Source organism: Orbicella faveolata, unplaced genomic scaffold (genome assembly GCF_042242905.1).
Source record: "Orbicella faveolata isolate gen_17 unplaced genomic scaffold, um_ofav_v1 contig_2, whole genome shotgun sequence".
In the NCBI taxonomy this organism is placed as follows: domain Eukaryota; kingdom Metazoa; phylum Cnidaria; class Anthozoa; order Scleractinia; family Merulinidae; genus Orbicella; species Orbicella faveolata.
In genome coordinates this window covers 3,415,625-3,434,845 of record NW_028301547.1, presented here as the reverse complement: position 1 = coordinate 3,434,845, position 19,221 = coordinate 3,415,625, and the positions used below count along the sequence as shown (strand labels likewise).

Genomic DNA, 19,221 nt, shown 5'->3' with positions numbered 1-19,221 from the left:
TTGGGGAAGGGGGATGGTTTGCTGTGAGTATCCCACATCCCGTTAATTGTTGGCCCAAATATCCCGTATCCCGTTAATTTCAATTGCAAAAATTTACGATTTTCCCATTCGATATCCCATTTTATCTGATCTCTGATATTCTATATCCGGCTTTTATCGACACCTACTGGTATTGGCCATAATAATTTCGTCAATTACATCGAAATCTTTCATTATAGACATTATAGAACAAACGGAAATGAATACATGAGGCATTAATTGATTTCTTTTGAGAGTTGCTTCCCTCAAGGGTTGATTTACGATGATGTAATTGAAATCGATCCAATTGGACACCGGTAACCCAGAGGGGCTGTCAGGAAAGCCTGGAATCGAATGTCTAAAGTCTAAAAAATAAATTTCCGGCTACTACTTTAAACTCCATTAAAATAGAGTTTAAGCTATAATCAGTGGTCTACCTTTGGTCGAGAGTGTTTAATCGAAGGTATGGCTGTCGATGATCGATTCAGTGCTGTTGACTATGTGGTTTTCTCCATCATGTTGCTGATCTCGGCGCTGATCGGAGTATGGTACGGCTGCGGACCTGGTGGAAAACAGAAGACAACTGCTGAATATCTCCTGGGAGACCGACAAATGAAAAAGTGGCCAGTCGCGATATCTCTTCTGGTGTCGTTCCTCTCAGCCATAACTATACTGGGCTTGCCGGGAGAGATATACACTTATGGAACCCAGTTTTATGTTGTTATCTTAAGCTACGTTTTGGTTTGTGCAGCCGTAAGCACTGTGTATATTCCTATGTTTAGACGGATCAAGATCACATCTGTGAATGAGGTAAGCTACATTTCGTTCGCCCCTATTACTGGGGACTTCTCATGAGGTTGAGACGACATACCATACCCTATCACTAACAACATGGCAACAATTATAATTACAAAGAAACGTTTTTGTATAATTTTTCGAAAAAAAAAAACAAAACAAAACAAAAAAACAGATAGATAGATATTAGGGCTACCGATAAATTGGAATCATGCCCAGTAAGAAAAAAACCTCTGTCTTATTGTCTGGACGGTTCCGAAAAATATGAGGTGCTGTGCCGATATCTTAGCGCATGTAACTTAGCCTTTACGTTTAGTGCCCATAGATCTGAAGATTCAGCAGCCGCTCCAACGCCGGATAAAGCGATGTGAACTAATTAAAACCGTCGAAATAAATAATAAAATTGACTCAAACCGTTATACTAATTCCAGTTAGGATAGGTAAATCTGTGGGGCAGCGTCTGGCAGGAGTTACCTAAATTTGCTCCAATTAATTATTTTATGATCAAAATCTGGAATTCAAAAAATAGAAAACGGTTACACGAATAATTCCATTTTATTTTTCCAAAAACTCACAGAAGTTATTATTTGATTACCCAAGTTATTTCAGAAGAATTTCCGCAAGCTTAATAGATGTGCACGGGCGAGTTGTTTGAAAGGAGGTCAGATTCGTGACTTCAGAAAATGCTTCTGTGCTTTTTAACCAAGGGTTTTATTTCAGGCAAGGATTTGGGTCATCTTAACTAGTCACATAACAATCAAAATTAAATTGTCCCTTTTAGGACTTTGCTGCCCTAGTTTTACGCTTTATTTGTTTTTTTTTATATATACCGATTAGTACCTTGAAAGACGTTTTTCTCTTGGCATGAGAATGGTGGGTTGCTTTTCCTTCATAGTTGCATCTGTAAGTATCTGACCTGAATTTTTTATTTATTTATTTATTTATTTATTTATTTATTTATTTTTGTTAAGTTTTTGATCTTCATTTTGTAATTTGGACAGCTTCATGACCAATGTAATTAAATGGTAATCGTAGCTCAATTTGGAAAAAAAAATTCTGATTGGCGAAGAACGAATACTACCTCTACGACTTTTAGACTAAGACATATAAAAACGGACGTTTTTCGCTATGTTGTAAAGTTAGTACACAAACTACTTCGTTCCAAAGGGGGAATTTACCAAATTTACCTTGTTATAGATTTGTAGACTACGAGTAGTCCCTCTTTCGCTTAGTCCGTCGTGCGTGACGCGAAAAAAATGGCCGCACGAAATCCTGGGGGCGAGGAGCGTGCGAAAGGAGGGACTACCGCCTAAGCCCTTTCACGGCCGAGTGATTTTTCAGTGTAGGATTTCTCATCTTGACCTCCTCTTATTATCGCCTGTTGTCAATAACCCCAGGAGATATCCTGAATAAAATTGCTCTACTCTACTCTGCTCTTCAAGTAACCAGGCAAAAACATATGCCGTGAGAAGTATATCTTCGTTCAACGTTCGTTCAGCGAAACTGCCAAAGAAGTTTTAAAAAGAAGACGGCGAATGAGGTATCCTTGTAACGATTTTCGCTGTGTCTGTAGGTGTCATTGTCATTGCGAAAATTTCAAATGCAGAGTTTCAACCGAGAATTTACGTTATGTATTTGACATACGAGATCATCCAACTGCGGTGAAATGTTTGCCGATAGCAGTGGAAACTTTCAGGTGAATGTCCGGTTTCAAGTGAAAGTCTGGTTCAATCTGTCAAATGGACAGCAGAAAGGCCAAGCTTATTGAACTTTATAATTATATTCGCTGACTTGGACGATGCTGTTGAGCGGCGAAATCAGTAACACGCTCGCATTCGGCTGGGAGGGGGAAAGCTTTGCCAAACAAAATACTGGATAAATTCAAATCTTTCCAAAGCCTGTTGACAGATTCGCAAGAACATCACGGCTTGCGAAGCGCGATTCCAACGCTTCGATTTTCTTACAAATTGGTACCGCTTCGATTTTCTCCGGTTCCGAAACATTCCTGCAAGACGTCACACATATCTCGAATGTTGACAACACGGTGTCAACGCCCTTAACATGAGTCACTCATATTTTTGCGTTGCTTGGGCTTAGGCAAAGGTCCCTCCTTTCACGCGCTCCTCGCCTCCAGGATTTCGCGCGGCCATTTTTTTCTCGCGGTTTCGTTTCGCGTCACGCACGACGGACTAAGCGAAAGAGGGACTACTCGTAGTCTAATAGATTTGGTGAACCTATGCCGACAAATGGGTAACCCAAATTAGAGCTGATGGAGTGTACAAACCCATTTGTTGCTGCAGACAGGAAAGCCTGCCCTCCATTGCATTTTTGTTTTGGGGCAGTTTTTATACACCTCAACTGGTCAAAGTGTTAATTACAATGTACTGTGTTTACATTTGAGCTTTTACCAAGGTAAACAGTTACTAAGGTCCAGTTACTTAACCTTGGTACATTCGTCCAGTGTTTATACCGGCTCAAATAACTCAAGTTTACCTGTCAACATTCCCGTGCGCTGCATTATCAACGTCATGAAATCGAACTTGGACGAGGATCCCACCGCAGCGGAACAGGAGCAAATTGAGGTGCCATCATTTTGATAGGCGAGGACCTCATTCCATAATATCGCGGCGAAAATTCAGCTGCTTGATCATACCCATAGTATGCATGGTTATACGCGCAGAAACGTGGATACGTTGTAACTGCAGCCTCCTCCCTGGTGGCAAAGTGTATCGACAATAATTACAAAACAAAGGATCGAAGTTTGTCTAGTGAAAGTTGTAAATAATACTGAGAATGAAAAATACAATGCTTTCTTTTTCGTGACGGATTGTTCGCCGCAAGAAGATCGATCCAATCTTTCCACGTTATCTGCCATGATAGCCTAGTCAAAACTGGAAAAGAAACGCTTTCCTTTGTCGACAATCACACGATCTGCTCACCGCGGGAAGTGAAATATTACGCCGCCACAAGCGGATATGTCTGTCATCTTGGCCTTGGTTACCAACTGTAACCATGCCTGATCACAGGGTACTTACAACTTTTACCTCGGTTAAATTTCTTTTGTCTTTTGCGGCATTTACCAAAGTATCAGTTGGCGTTTACACACGGAAAATGTTTACCTAGGTAAGTCAACTCTGGTACCTCGGTAAACCGTTCAAGTCTAAACACAGCATAAGAAACGTTACTCGCAAAGTAATTAAATTAGTATCATTTCAAGGAAAACATAGTCTCCTAGTTGAGACATAACTACCGCAGAATTAAAGTGTCAGTCCGACCATTCCAGGGTTGGAATGGAGTTACAACGTTTTGCCTTCATGTATTCAGCATTCTGTGTTCTGCTGTATTGTGAAGAAGTTTTTCTTAGGAGCATATAATGCCTGTCTCAACTTTATTTTTCTCACCCAGACTCTGTACCTGTTCGTGGCGCTGTTCGCTCCATCGCTGGCACTGGAAGCTGGTGAGTGAAGGGTAATGGGAGAGCAAATTACTGAACAACAAACACGTCGATAAATATATCGGTCCGTTGGGCTGGGGAATGCCTTTGAAGTTAGCTGGGTGTCCTGATAGCTCCCATGTCGGGAAGGAGCCCGGGACGAGGGAAGGGGAGTATTTCCTTATTTGGGTGATATATATATAGGTATGTGCGACTCGAAATAGGGTATCGTTTTTTTGTCATATTGGTTTTTACACTCTAGTCTACTAATTGGGTATGTTTTTTAGAGGAAACTACTTTTTCATCATTATCAATAAGACCATCAACAAAAGCCCTTCACATCAACAAAAGCCTTTAAGATCAGTCTGAACAAGGGAACTAGTTATAAGCTAATGTAGGTCTGAAACAGGTTATTGATTCTGAACGGTCAGGTCCTAAATATATTGTTGGTTATCAATTTTTTGGTCACGTCATGATATAAAAAGGGTTATTTATCGGAAGCGGACCGCACACCCCCAGCCAATTTTTCTGGCAATATCCCGCGGGAGTTTCTGAAACACTTTTCCTTTGGATATCTGTCTGCGCTTTTCAACGCTTAAATTACTATAAACAGACGTTATACCAGTGTAGTTACGTTTGCTTGCTGCATTTGAAAATAATATCTTCTCGCTTTTCAATCGTATGCCATTAACTTGCTGGTCTTTCACCGCAGTTGCAGGCATCCCTCTGACAGTTTCTATCTTGGCCACTGGTGTGGTTTGCGTGTTTTATACATCTCTGGTACGTATAAGAGATATTTATTTAGCTAATGCCTTCGTGGGGTAAGCCTTAGTTTTGCTCCAGGACCAGAACGAATTCAAAAACTGAGGCAAAATGCAACCAGCGGGTACGTACCCTATTCATGGATTAAAATTACTGCAGATTCTTCGCGTATGCTACAAGGTTGAAGATTGAAATGGTTCAAAAATGCTAACCGTCATCAGTTGACTGAAACACTTAAAACCAAACTCAACAAAATGCATTCTGACCCCTCCAAGGAAGTACTCTAGGGGATATATCGAATCCAAGTGGTATCTGAATTGTTTGTTCTCCAGGGTGGCCTAAGAGCAGTGGTGTGGACAGACGTGTTTCAGTCGGTGATTATTCTGGCGGGTCTCATCGTTATAGCTGTCGGAGGAGTAGTAGAAGTTGGCAGTCTGAGGAAAGTCTGGGATGTTAACCAGAGGCACGGACGAATTAACTTTTTCGAGTAAGTATAAATTACTTCCCAAATCATGAGCTCCAGCTAAAGAGGGCACTATCACGAAGGTGATAACTTTGAAAAGTCAAATCCGAGTCTTTATTCATGAAATTATAATAATAATGGCGTATTTTTAGTCAGACATTACTAGTAACATAAGGGCACTGAAGTTATAAAGGGGGCTTATACTGAGTTACACTGGCACTAAAATGTGACATCACAGTGAAAACGTCTGGCAGATGACTTTTTCAGATTGCGTATACTGCATGTATCTATTCGAGGTTAGTGCTACACATAGTTGACATTCCCCAGCAACTGCTTCATAGCAAAATAAAGCGAACAAAATAGTTAACTGGATCGAGATTGAACCCTTCTTCTTGGAGAGGGAAGACGACAAAAATGAGAAGACGTCAAATTGTAGTAAAAACATCTAAATATTTGTACTTACCGCAATTTGACGTCATCTGTGATTTATTACTGGACAGACGCATGGCCGGCATGGAATCTACAGTCGATCTTCTATTAAGTGGAAACCTTCGGAGAAATAGGAGGTGAACTCAATTTAGGGGTTGGTTGCTTAAGAGAGGTTCGTCAAGAATGAGAATGAGGCTTATTTGTCGGGTACTGTTACTTAGTGAAGATGGAATCACGCTACGACAATCATTATAAACGTGTGGTTTGAATGTTTTTATCAGTCTTCAGTTTCAATCTATTTCGGACTCTTATCCACGGACGCCTTCTCCAAAACGAAGCCAAACTGCTCGCATATCATGTATGAATATGGATTTCTATAATTAACGTTTCACTCTTTCTTTCTTCAGCTTTAACCCCGACCCCCGGGTTCGCAACACATTTTGGACAATTACCATAGGAGGGGCTCTCGGTGTACTTCCAATCTGGGCTATCGCTCAGATTTTTGTCCAACGGTATCTTGCAGTAAAGACGCTCAGAGATGCTAGAAGGTCAGGTTTAAACAACTTTCACCAAAAAGGCAAACATTTCTCACCGGTGTAAAATTTTTTATGTTGTTATTTAAGCACCCATTGTCACTGGAGGTGGATACCACCAGAATGAGTATGTGGATCATTTTTGCGATGTACAATTACTTTCAACAACAACAACAAGAAAATTACGTTTATTAAGGTAGAAAATCAATAACACCTGGATTGGCTTCCACAACAAAATTAAAGATCTTAATTACCAATATTCTGGGAAAGAATCAGTTTCCATCTAGTCTTGTGAACAGAACTGCCAAACAACACCTCAGCAAATTCTTTGCCTCCACTTTGCTCGCTTCCGCAGTAACTAGATCAAATGAAAGTCGCACGCGCTATTACAAATTACCTTTTGTTGGCCCTTTCTCGAGTAACGTTCAAGACAGAATCAAGCGCTAAGCCGAACGCTATTGTAAGAACTTAAACATCAAGTTAGTGTTTGCTCCATACAAGATCGATCAGGAAATTATTTAGTGCCAAAGATGCCATATCTAAATTATCACGATCCTGTGTTGTTTACAAATTTCTTGCGCAGGCTGTAGCACCTCTTATGTCGGCGACTTGCTACACGTGTTCGTGAACATTTAACATCCGATAGAAACTCGCACATCTCTCAGCACATCAATGAGTCAGAAACATGCAAAGCTTTATGCTCAGAAAATTGCTTCTCAATCCTTGACACCGCCTCCACCTCATCTCAACTGAAAATCAAGGAGGCCTTATACATCTGGTGGGAAAAACCCTCATTAAACAAGCAAGTCATTCGTGTTAATTTAATACTTTCATTTTAATTTTCCGTGTTACACGACACATTGTTTTCTGACCATTGTATTTTCTAGTGCTTCATATTCATGTTGTTATTTATCGATTATTTAGTACTCGTGTATTCTATAAATGTTCGCTTTTACATGAGACCGACTAGCGGTTCATTTGTATTTAACTCGAGATGGATGTTGGTCATCCGAAACATGTTTTGCAAACTTAAAACTATGTGTTTTTATCTCAAAAAGAATGGAATACTTTAAACCAGTAACTCCCTTTTGCATGTTTCATAGAGCACTGTGGTTGAACTTCCCAGGCCTGTTTCTCGTGGTAACTATTTGCGTGCTGGACGGAATGGTGATATTTGCCACGTACGCCGATTGTGATCTGAAAGAACAAAGAAAGATCACAACGGGAGATCAGGTAGGAAATGGTGCCAAATCACTACATGCACATGTGAAAGTAGCGGCCAATGTTTCATTTTGATGTTACTGACGTTGTCAAAGTAGTCTGCAGATCCACTGTGACAATGCACGACGAAATTCATGATCAATAACAGGACGGACGCTTGAAAAACTGACGTCAATTTGTTAATTTTTTGTATAGCATACAGAACAAAATTTTCTTGCGGGAAACAGAAGGCACTCCCGAGGCCGGGGTAAGACAGCCAATCTAGGTAGCCAATCACCATGGGGCAGGATTTGGTTCAACGTTCGCGTAGTCATATTTTTAGTGATCTGAAATTAATAACCAAGGACGTGGTGAGTGTTATCAGCCGAAGTCGTAGCCTGAGGTTGATAGCATTTTGCAACTATGCGACCGCGTCACTCCGAGAGAATTCGGTAATACATGAAGACAGTCTGAATGATTATTTTATAATCTCTTCACCTGTCCGCTCAAGAATACAAACAGATTTCTATGGAGAATTAATATGACGATAATTAATAATGTGCTGAATAATTTGTTCAGGTTCTTCCGTACTTTGTCATTAACAAATTTGGACATTTAAAAGGCTTGCCGGGATTGTTTACAGCCTGTGTTTACGGCGCCGCTCTCAGGTACAATCTTGTTCTTAAAGTCATAGTGGTGGGGAGAAGGGGGTCAGCTAGTTATGGTAAGATGTGGTCACCAATGTGGTCCGGGTTCGATTTCGGCTCGCTGCCATACGTGGGTTGAATTTCTTCTTGGTTCACACCTTGCTCCTACGGTTTTTCTCAGGGTAATTTTCATCGCTCTTCCTAGTTTGGAATTTGAGGTTAGGTCACGTCACGGAAATTATAATTATAAATTACAATTACATTTTTTAATTATTTTTATGTTATTATTATTATTATTATTATTATTATTATTATTATTGTTGTTGTTGTTGTTGTTGTTGTTGTTTTTATTATTATTATTATTATTATTATTATATTAAAATCATAAATTAAAACTGATTCGAATCGTAGATTAGCATAATCGTGCTTTGAACAACCGGGTCCTGGAGCTTATGTACCGAGCAGTCTACAGCTTGATAATTTTTTGGCAACTGTTTGTAGATGTCCATGTGAGATGTCAATATGGTTGGAGAGAAGGGTACGAACAGCTGACCAGTAGCCTGGAAAAATACACAGCTCATGTTGAGCCCAGATTACATGTTCTAAATACTTCGATACTGCCACTTATCTAAGAACTCGCCCGCCGGTGCGCAGTCCGTATAGTTTTACGCGTGTAAATATCAATCAATCAATCAATCAGTCAAACATACTATTGGCCAGTAGGTACTGCATTATCAGTATAGAAGCTTTTAGCTGCGCTCTCTGACATCTTTAAGTCCTTTTTCGCAGGGTGCTATATGCGCAAAAGTAAAAATTAAGTTACCCAGGCTGCTGAGTAAAGCATACTGAGAGAAAAAAACTGTGATGATAATTCTTCAACTCTAAAACTTTCATTTTTCTTAGATGACTTAATGTCAGGGTACTAGTGTGGACCCAGATATTGATTGTGATGAATGGCCCATAGATTATACATATTTGTCTTACAGCACTACATCATCAGCTCTAAATTCCATGTCTTTGGTGGCACTGGAGGACATCATTAAGAAGAAGACAACACTGACTGACTCAGACGCCGCTAAAATCAGTAAAATACTCGGTGAGCAATGTTTTCTTCATAATTATTTAAGTTTTGTTATTTTGAGGAAATAAAACAATTAATAATTAAAACAACTGGCTATGATTACGTATAAAATTCATTATAATCTTTCCCCAATGTACCTGAGGCGGAGTTTTACAAACACAACATCGATGCAGACATCCAAAATAAATGTATCCCGGACGAAATTTATTTATTTTATTTTACAACTAGTATTATAACGCATAACAATAACGTAATTGAACAAAACATTGATGCATCCACGTTCGATATTTTGTCCGTAAATAAACCCCATACTAGTTCGAGTACAAAAAACGCGATGCGTTTAACTTACCGTGTAATAGTCTCGTCTGGGACTCGAAGGATCGTTTGCGCTCGGAATAGTCAAATGGCTTCCAGCTCATCCCAAATTCGAGCTTTCCACTAGAGAGAGAGGGAACAATTTACAGGTTTTCACAGAAGCGGCGAACCCGAGAACGAAGAAATCCTTGATGGCTCCCCGGCTATAGCTTCGCACAGATCAGCTCACTTCTTTGATCTTTTTCTCGTTTCTGGTCGAGTTTCGAGACCGAGGTATTGAATGAAGAGAAATACTCTATCCTACTCATCCTGTATTGTTACAGCCTCCAACAACACATCTTCCTTGCATTCTGCAACGATTTTGACACACACTGGTGAGACGATTTCACCCGATCACTCCTTCACTCCTTCACTTCCTGTTAGACATTTGGAACCCGGGGGGGGGGGGGGGGTCTTTCATATGAGAAGGTCAGGAACACTCGTGGGAAAATTTGAATTTAACTCCTAAAGAGGACTAAGGTGGGCGTTGCTCGAGTTTCATTAGGCCCCTAAAAGATACCACTTAAAACGGAATAGGTTCGATTACTAGCTACTGTTCAAGAAAGGATCCCGCGCGCAATTATAGACCCGACTCGCGTAAGCGAGAGATCAGCAGAAAACAAATGAAAGCGTTTCTTTTATTAATGATACTTTGACAGCTAATAATGTTGACGTGTCGTCATCAACACCAGAATCCTTGATTTATACCCGAGACGACGAGCATCCCCGACCTTTTCAAATAAAAGGTCCTTCCGGGTTTCGAACATCTCGCTGTCCAAGGCCGTTTTACAGTCGATTGCACCTTGTCAAGTTAGTTATTCTTTGCGTTTCTGACGCAAGTACTCAATATCTTACCGCAGAAATGATCCACGTTGAATAGATTTTCCCACGAACGTTTTTATAATATAGAAAAAGATAGGAAGGATAGCGAGAATCCAATTATACTTGCTTTGTTCTGATCGGACAAGAAGACAAACTTTCTTTATAACTGTCTCGGACGGGAATCACCAATAACTTCATGAATGTTTTAAACGGTGCCACTCTCCTCTTGTATTCTGTTACCGTTGCGTTTTGCCAGTAGGCTTTAACTTTACTTAACCTACGATTAAAACCTCAAGTCTGTGGCATCAAAATTGTCACTGTTTACAGACGATCCATTTTCCAAGTTGAGTTGTACATAGCCACTTTGATTATGATAAGATATCGCGTATAAATAAAGATTGATTGATTGATTGATTGATTGATTGATTAATTAATTGATTGATTGATTGATTGACTGATTTAGTCATAATTATAATTCGGCTGAATCATAGTCGTGTTTTGCTTCGTCAGCGGTTGTGTTCGGTGGGATAGTCATGGCTGGAGCATTTGCTGTGAAATACACTGGTATAATGGTGCTGCAGGTAAGGAACTGCTGTCAAATTTTAATATCCCTACAAAATCGAACCACTGAGAGCAAAAGCCTTTTCGCTATCCTGTCTTAATCTTCTTTGTCTTGGTCTGCCTCCACCACGACTACCCAAAAACATATATCTTATGTCGTTTCCTTCATTAAGGCTCCATTTATATGCTCTCGGGTGGGTAGAGCGGGTGCCCGAGACAACCCTCCTCCGAGTTATCCTGGGAGAGTTAACTTTACACTGTGTCGCTAAAAAAGTCAAACAACCGTTCATCTGAATGTCGCCGAGTTGTCTCGTGGGGCGAGTCAACTCAGGTGGACGAGTTGTCTCGCCTCGGAAGGTGGGGTAACCCTGGCAGGCGAGACAGCTTTTTCTCATATTAACACTTTGGCCCGCCTAACCGGAACAACTCAAGGGGTGCCGAAAGTCACGTAATACCTAAATTTTATTTTTGAAAGAAGATACTTGTATTTCATGTGTAAAAATTAGTTCAACGGAACAAAAAGTGATCGAATGACCAAAAGAAACTCACTGAAACAGGAATGACTAGACATTGGGATTTAAAACTAATAAGGCCGGGCTATAAATAATTTTTAAAAACTGAAACAAATACTGAGAAAGAATCAATTAAAGTGAGCGTAATCGACGTGCGAGACAAGTAGGTATCTAAATACAGGTATCTAATTAATTAAAAAAGTTCCAATTAGATACGTAGAATTAATCACCCACGCAGTCGCGCAACGATTGCCTGACAAGTACGCGCACGGAGAACCAATCACAATTGAGAATTTTGTTAAAGATAAGAGGAGACAAATATTTTTCGTCTTAGAAAAATAATTCGTCTTCGACGGATATTTCGTCCGAGACGAAAGACGGATATTTTCGTCTTAGACCCAGTTCAGAGGTCGTAATTCTGCGGTGTCGAACTAAATTCAGAAATGAAGTTTGACAAAAGCATGGTAGTAGCACGACGTCTAAATCAAACTTTTGAATTAAGTTCTGCAAGAAATTAACTTCGACAAACTCTGCCGAACTACACGACTATGGCAAGGAAGCGATTCAAACGTCCTTCTGTTCCCGGGCAACGCATTATTCGTCTAGGAAGTATTATTCGTCTTAGACCTATTCTTCGTCTTAGACGTATCGTTCATCTTAGACATTTTATTCGTCTAAGACGTATTTTTATCTTAGCCATTTTTTTGCCTCAAATATTTTACTCGTCTTAGACATTTTATTCGTGCTAGACATTTTATTCGTGCTAGACATTTTATTCGTCTTAGATATTTTCTTCGTCTGAGACATTTCATTCGTCTTAGACATTTTATTCGTGCTAGACTTTTTCGTCTGAGACATTTCATTCGTCTTAGACATTTTATTCGTGCTAGATTTTTTCGTCGGAGATATTTTATTCGTCGTAGACATTTTATTCCTCTTAGACGTATTGTACGTTCGTCTTAGCCATTCTTTCGTCTTAACCATTTTATTCGTCTTAGATATTTTATTCGTTTTAGACATTTCATTCCTCTAGGACTTGTTTTTCATCTTAGACAATCTTTTCGTCTTAGAAATTTTATTCCTCTTATAAGGGGCCCCCAATAGGACATTTACCAAAAAAGTTTGAGATGGAAAATAACTACTTATAAGACGACTTATAACTCGTCCAAGACGACTTATCAGTCTTTTATTCTTCTTCGACGTATTTTCCGTCTTCGACATTTTATTCGTCTTAGATGTATTTTTCGTTTTCGACATTTTATTCGTTTGAGACGTATTTTTCGTCGTCGACATTATATTTTTCTTAGACGTATTTTTAGTCTTAGACATTTTGTTCGTCTTAGACGTATTTTTCGTCTTTGACATTTTATTCGTCTTAAACGTATTTTTCGTCTTAGACATTTTATTCGTCTTAGACGTATTTTTTGTGTTCGACATTTTATTCGTCTTAGACGCTTCTTTTGTCTTCGACGTTTTATTCGTCTTAGACGTATTTTTCTCTTAGACATTTTATTCGTCTTAGACGTATTTTTCGTCTTCGACACGTTTTTGTCCTTTTTTTTCGTCTTAGACATTTTATTCGTCTTCGACATTTTATATGTCTTAGACTTATTTTTCGTCTTCGACATTTTATATGTCTTAGACGTATTTTTCGTCTTTGACATTTTTTTTCTTCTGAGATGTATTTTTTGTCGTAGACATTTTACTCGTCTTAATCATTTTATTCGTCCTAGACGTAATTTTCCTCTCAGACATTTTATTCGTCTTCGACGTATCTTTCGTCTTAGACGTATTTTTTGTCTTAGACGTTTTATTAGTCTTAGACATTTAATTTGTGTTAGACGTATTATTCGTCCTAAACATTTGATTCGTCTTAGACTTATTTTTCGTCTTAAATATTTTGTTTGTCTTAGACGTATTTTTTGTCTTAGACATTTTATGTCTTAGTCACTTTTTTCGTCTTTGAGACTTTAAAGGAGTCTTATAAGTGAGACTTTTAAGGAGTCTAAAAAGTGGGACTTTTAAGGAGTTTAAAAAGTGAGTCTTTTAAGGAGGCTTAAATATGAGACTTTTAAGGAGTCTTAAAAGCGAGACTTTCAAGGAGTCTAAAAAGTGAGCCTTTTAAGGAGTCTTAGAAGTGAGACTTTTAAGGAGTCTTAAAAGTGAGATTTTTAACCGGGAGCCTTAATTAAAAGTGATCGTCTTTTAACGTCTCACATTTAACGGGTCTTAAAAAGTGGAGATTTAAAGAGGACTCCTACGGGGTCTTGAAAGAGACAGTTTAAGATTTTACTTGTGCACACGTTAAAGTGTTAGGGTAAAGTGTTAACTTTATTACCTTGAGTTATGTAGCGCGGTTTTCATAAAGACGATAACATTTACAAATCAACGTAAATTTATTTAGTAAAATTATATTATGTGGTTTACCCAGCTGCTGATATTGATCCGAGTATTTTTGACTTTGTTTGCCTACATTTTCATCATAATTAATTTGAAGAAGCGAATTTTTCGTTGACCATTTCAGAAACCAGGTTAAACGTTTTCGTATAACCGTTACTCATCTTTATGTGGCGTGTTAGGATCCAAATGACCCTTGCTTTCCTTCACCTTGCGTTGTAAGAACTTTGTAGTAAATTGCAAATAAAACATGTTTTAACGCCCAAGTTGTTGTCGCCATGTGATAAAGGAATTGGTTCATGCTTTCAGTTGTGCGTATATGGAGTTATGGATGCACTTGAGAAGTTTGGAGAGCACTCAAGAAGCTAGAGTAACTCTCAGTTATCGCCTCGAGCAACTCTTACGCTTCCTTCTTGCTCTCTAAACTTCTCGCGTGCATCAATAACTCGATATACGCACGCTAAGTATGAACCAATTCTTTAACAATTCATTTTTACCAGGGTGGACTCATTTTACTTTAATAATACGTTTAAAATAAAGTGTAAGGGTTAGACTCACTTCAAAAATAGAGAATATTTGATGCTCAGTTTGTTCAATGAGGCGCGGTGGCCTCATGGTTAGTGCGCCTGTCCCCGGATCGAGCGGTCCAGGTTCGAGCCCTGGCAGGGGACACTGTGTTGTGTTCTTGGGCAAGACGCTTAACTCTCACAGTGCTTCTCTCCACCTAAGATTATAAATGAGTACCGGCGAATTGTTGGGGAAACCCAGTAACAGATTGCGGGGGAGTGACCTGCGATGGACTAGCATTCCGTCCAGGGGGAGTAGAAATACTCCTAGCCGCCTCATGCTACAGAAACGGGGATAAGCTTCGGCAGCTATGAGCCAGTCGGCTCCAAGGCTTCACTTTTGTCAAATGCTGACGTCGTATTCACAGTGCGAACCTTGTTGTTCAGTATTTTAAAATATATTTCGCTTCTTTTATCAGCTTACCTACAGTATAAATGGAATCATCGGTGGAACTATGCTAGCTGTGTGTACCCTTGCAATGTTTGTGCGAAGGATAAACTCAAAGGTACCAGGAATTGTTTGCTTGGAGATATACTATATTAAGAGACGATTACATAGCGAATTTCAGCCCGGTAACCTTGGGGCGGGGGCGATCGCTGCTAGCAGCAAATCCTCTTGAAATAAATAATAACGGAATCTGAATCGGATTCTCTGACATTAATTAACGTGAACTCAGCTGATTAACCTAAAAGAGATGGACAATCAGGCCTGGTTCTTCGGTGTCTGAGTCAAATTTTAATTTCATGTCTCCTGATTGCGTCTACTGAAAATTTACCTTAGCCCCAGAGGTTCTTTACATTCTCTCCTGTGATTGGTTGTCAGAAGTTAATAAATTTGGATATGAATACCACAGCTGTGTTATGTCTTTTGACGTAGGGTGCCTATATTGGATTCTTTGCCGGGGTTTCGTTTTCTACATGGGTTTTTTTTGGCTCACTTTTCTATCCGCCTGATACGAGCCCAGCCGTCCGCTCGGTCAGAAGATGCTCATTCTATCAGGATGCGCAAGTCTGCGCAGCAAATATCTCATTGCTATGTAACAACCGTTCAACGGAGATTCTGACCAAGTATGGTGACGGATTGATAAAGAACCCTTACAAGCCACACACAAGGTTAGAAGTAGACTATAGGTAATGTGCAAAGTGCGTAACACCACAATATACGAGAAGGTTTAACGGTCAAATCCACGGAAAATCGGACACATACCAAGAAGCATGACGGTGCCACTGTTATCTCATACGGTAGCCTGCAGTGGAGGCGTTTTCCGTATGTTCACGAGTTATCGGTATTAGCTCGCGACCGAGTAGATTTACGTTACTCCTTCTATAGCCTCACGCCTACTCCCTGAGACCCCTTTTCGTCTCTTACGAGTTTGAATCCAAGATGGGAATCCAAACTGCGTGCACTCGCTCGCCAAAATACGCCTGCATTGCAGGATACTCATATGGAAGCGTTAGAATAACATCTGTGGCATCATCTTTACTCGCAATTTACACTCAACATATTTATACTTCATCTTCGTGAGATATATCTGTAATCCATTCACCATTCACATTAAAGACACACTGTGAGTTACAAGTGAGGTCTTACTTAAAACCAAACAGAACACAAGGAAAACGGCAAACTGTCAATCCCGATTCCAAAGCAGTAGTGAATTACCTTCCAGTAGAGGGGGGGAGGACACTTTTAATATTTGGCGGTGGTAGGGCGAGTTTCGTTTGACCCTTTCCCTCTTTTAGCCCAACATTTTGTTTCCGTACCCTCCTTCAGCTGACCCACCTGTTTTTGTTTTGCAGTACACCAATAGCTGACCTCTACAGCTTGTCATATCTGTGGACTTCTGGCTTGTCCTTTGGTGCAGCAGTGATTTTTACAGTGATCGGAAGTTTTGCTCTTGGTGATTATATTCAGTTAGCTAGCTTTAATGCTTCATTCCCAACGTTCAGGGATGAATTATTCATAGGTGCTTAAAAAGGATAGATGTTAAAGGGGGGAAGGTGATTTTTCAGCCCTTGGAACCATACAGGCTACGATTCTCTGGGATCAACCTGAGCATCTGGTCTTCCTGAGAGGAGGAGAGAGGGGAAGAGGGAAAAACGCGCTCCCACTTTCCGCCAAACCTTTAAAAAGCCTGATGCAAAAGTTAGACTACTCTGAGACCACTGCCCAGATCCTCCACTGAAGTTGTTTTTATATAAACTGAGTGTTTCTTCTCTTTATGGTGCGCTTTGGAATAAGCTTACTGGGCTCAGTTTACGAAGGTCTTCGGCCTAAGTTAAAATGCATCCTGAGCTTTGTTTCGTAACAATAGCCTTTTGTGTTCGAACAATGCTAACGAGTCATCTTAATCTAAAAGGCCGTCCTGAATCTGGATCCAAGTCTGGTTATTAGTTTCTGAAAGCTTATCTGCTTCTTTTGTGTCTCACTCAAGAAACCAAAGACGACCGACTTAAAGAGGTGGATCCTAAATTACTCTTCCCGCTTAAGGCTTGGCTACGTGGATTTTTGCCTGGTCACAAATTTACCTGGGACGAAGAAAACGATCTCGCTGTTGAAGATGAAATGGAGATGGAGGTAAAAATACAACTTATAGAAAGGCCCAACAATTTGAACCACTACACTGAACTAGTCAACCCGTTTGTTACTCTCTTAGTAGTCTCGGTTTTTAGGAGGGGGGCAGCCCACATTTAGTTAGCCAAGATGTTACCTCACCCCTAATTCCCAAGTTAAAATGTTCTCTTAATACGCGAAACTGGGCCGGCCTAGTACGCGAGGTCTCGTTAGGTTGAATTGGAGTTTGATTTCTCCATATAATGAGGGCAGTGTGAATTACTTACCTTTTGGTACGCACCAACAATTGCAAACTGTGGAATATCTGGCAGTTGCCAACGTGGAAAGTCCACGATACAAGGACTTCTAGTCCTTTGCACACACTCAAACTTCACTGGCTGCTCAATAGGGCTGTCCACATACTTAAAGAATCGACACTTGCCCGTTTGGTATATTCTTGGAGCTGGTGAAAAACCGTGATCGTTGCGTCTGGGATAAGAATGCTGGTCTTAACGAAGTGAAGATTCTTATATGCGCCCGTATAAATTAAAACCGCCCTATCTGATCTAGAGGAGTGGAAATCGAGCCTAGACATGATCATGCTCGTATTGAAAAAATTCGGTTACCGAACGGACTTGAGACAAAATTCATCTCACTTGTTGTATTAAAGCTTGAAAAATGCTGCAAAAGATTATTTGTTTTTTCTACAGTGAAACCTGTATTAAGCGGACGTATACCCTTGGGGCACTCACTAGTGTCCTCTTGATACAGGGTGTCCGCTCAAAACAGGTACTAGTAATATGTTGTACAGCAATAGTTTTTAACCCTTTTCCAGTTATAACACAGTGTAAAACAGTGTATGATCAAAGACTGCTCATAGCACAATGTTCAGTCAGTCAATGCATCAATCTGAAATAATCTACTTAGCATTAAAACGACAGCGCTGAACAATGTTGCAGGAGTCTGAGCTGAGCTTTTAGTAAAAAGCCCTTGAAGTGTCCGCTTATTGCAGGTTTTTTGCAACAAAATGGCTCAAAATTGGTGTCCGCGTCCGCTTAACAGAGGTGTCCGCTGAGTCAAGTATATTACAGCAAATGTGGGATGAAAATTTAGGGACTCAAGCTGGTGTCCACTTAATAGAAAGTGTCCGCTTAATATGGGGTCTACTTAATACAGTAGTACATGTCACAAGCATAATTTTGTTTTTACCTGCTTTGTTTTAGAACGATCCGGACCAGACAAAGGAAGACACAAGATTGTAATCAAACGTGTCTGGACCGAATAAATCATTTCAGGAGATTAGCATCTAATTTTCTACAAGAGCAGCAGCAAATGCAAGCATATATTCCAATAAAATGTTAAATGACGACACTGGTGGTTTCTGATTGGCGTTTCGCTGGCGCGAGAGAGAAACGAGGGACGGAGACGAGAGAGGAGTGAAGAGTACAGAGTCCCCGCTGCTCCGGCGTTTCTCTCTCTTGCAACGAGTAAAATTCAAATTTGAAACCGCCAGCTACACAATAAAATGTTTGAGATCGCTCAAAAAAACAAATTGTTTTCAAATCTTTACAGTAATATATCAGTTTCTTAAGTAGCTAGTGTATTAACATTTTTATGCCATGCAATAACGAAGCACGCGAAGTCTAAAAATAGAATGCAAATTATTGGAACCCCGCGACAGACAGACAACATAAGCGTGTTCTGAGTGAAATAGGAGAAAAATGAACGCCAAATTTTCGTTTTAAAAATTGTTTTAGAAACACTTGCTTACGCGCTTGAAAGAGCGTCAAATCTTCTACCTTTCCGTTTTGTTTGTCTGAGTTTGTCTGAGTTATGACGTCACTCGCGCGCTTCGCTATTAGTCAGTGCTAATGGTATTAAGGAGTTTCGATTATTTGTTGATTGGCGTAATCTCCGCTAAGCAGAACCCGCACGAAATACTTATATTCATAAAATAGTATAGCAGCTGAATTACATTGTGTGCCTGACTAGACGACTTGTGATAAATGCTGAAATGTCAACGAGTTCATTTTTCCATTGTAATAGTATTGTATCCCGAGATTGTTGAATAAAGGTGCTTGTTTGATCTCATAAATG

General features: G+C 39.9%; 1 protein-coding gene across 2 annotated transcripts; it reads left to right on the top strand.

Annotated features, from left to right (window-relative positions):
• The first annotated feature begins 81 nt into the window (after positions 1-81).
• Positions 82-19,219, top strand: LOC110045668 (sodium-coupled monocarboxylate transporter 1-like). 2 transcript variants are annotated; one of them, XM_089288837.1, is made up of 15 exons: positions 82-828; positions 1,651-1,716; positions 4,219-4,270; positions 4,959-5,026; positions 5,341-5,495; positions 6,308-6,448; positions 7,537-7,666; positions 8,213-8,301; positions 9,267-9,376; positions 11,048-11,118; positions 14,993-15,079; positions 15,451-15,686; positions 16,371-16,471; positions 17,006-17,148; positions 18,348-19,219. In XM_089288837.1, exons 1-15 carry the CDS (start codon positions 484-486, stop codon positions 18,384-18,386), a joined length of 1,833 nt encoding a protein of 610 aa, XP_089144963.1. In that variant the 5' UTR covers positions 82-483; the 3' UTR covers positions 18,387-19,219. The 2 variants fall into 2 exon arrangements, with proteins under 2 accessions (XP_089144963.1, XP_089144964.1); XM_089288838.1 differs by lacking the exon at positions 6,308-6,448.
• Positions 19,220-19,221: the final 2 nt, after the last annotated feature.

Excerpts from the sequence above, each read along its gene's own strand:
- LOC110045668 (XM_089288837.1), top strand. The coding sequence starts at position 484 with ATGGCTGTCGATGATCGATTCAGTGCTGTTGACTATGTGGTTTTCTCC. Across the intron at positions 5,496-6,307 it reads GGACGAATTAACTTTTTCGA|CTTTAACCCCGACCCCCGGG; the intron begins GTAAGTATAAAT and ends TTCTTTCTTCAG. Across the intron at positions 9,377-11,047 it reads TAAAATCAGTAAAATACTCG|CGGTTGTGTTCGGTGGGATA; the intron begins GTGAGCAATGTT and ends TTGCTTCGTCAG.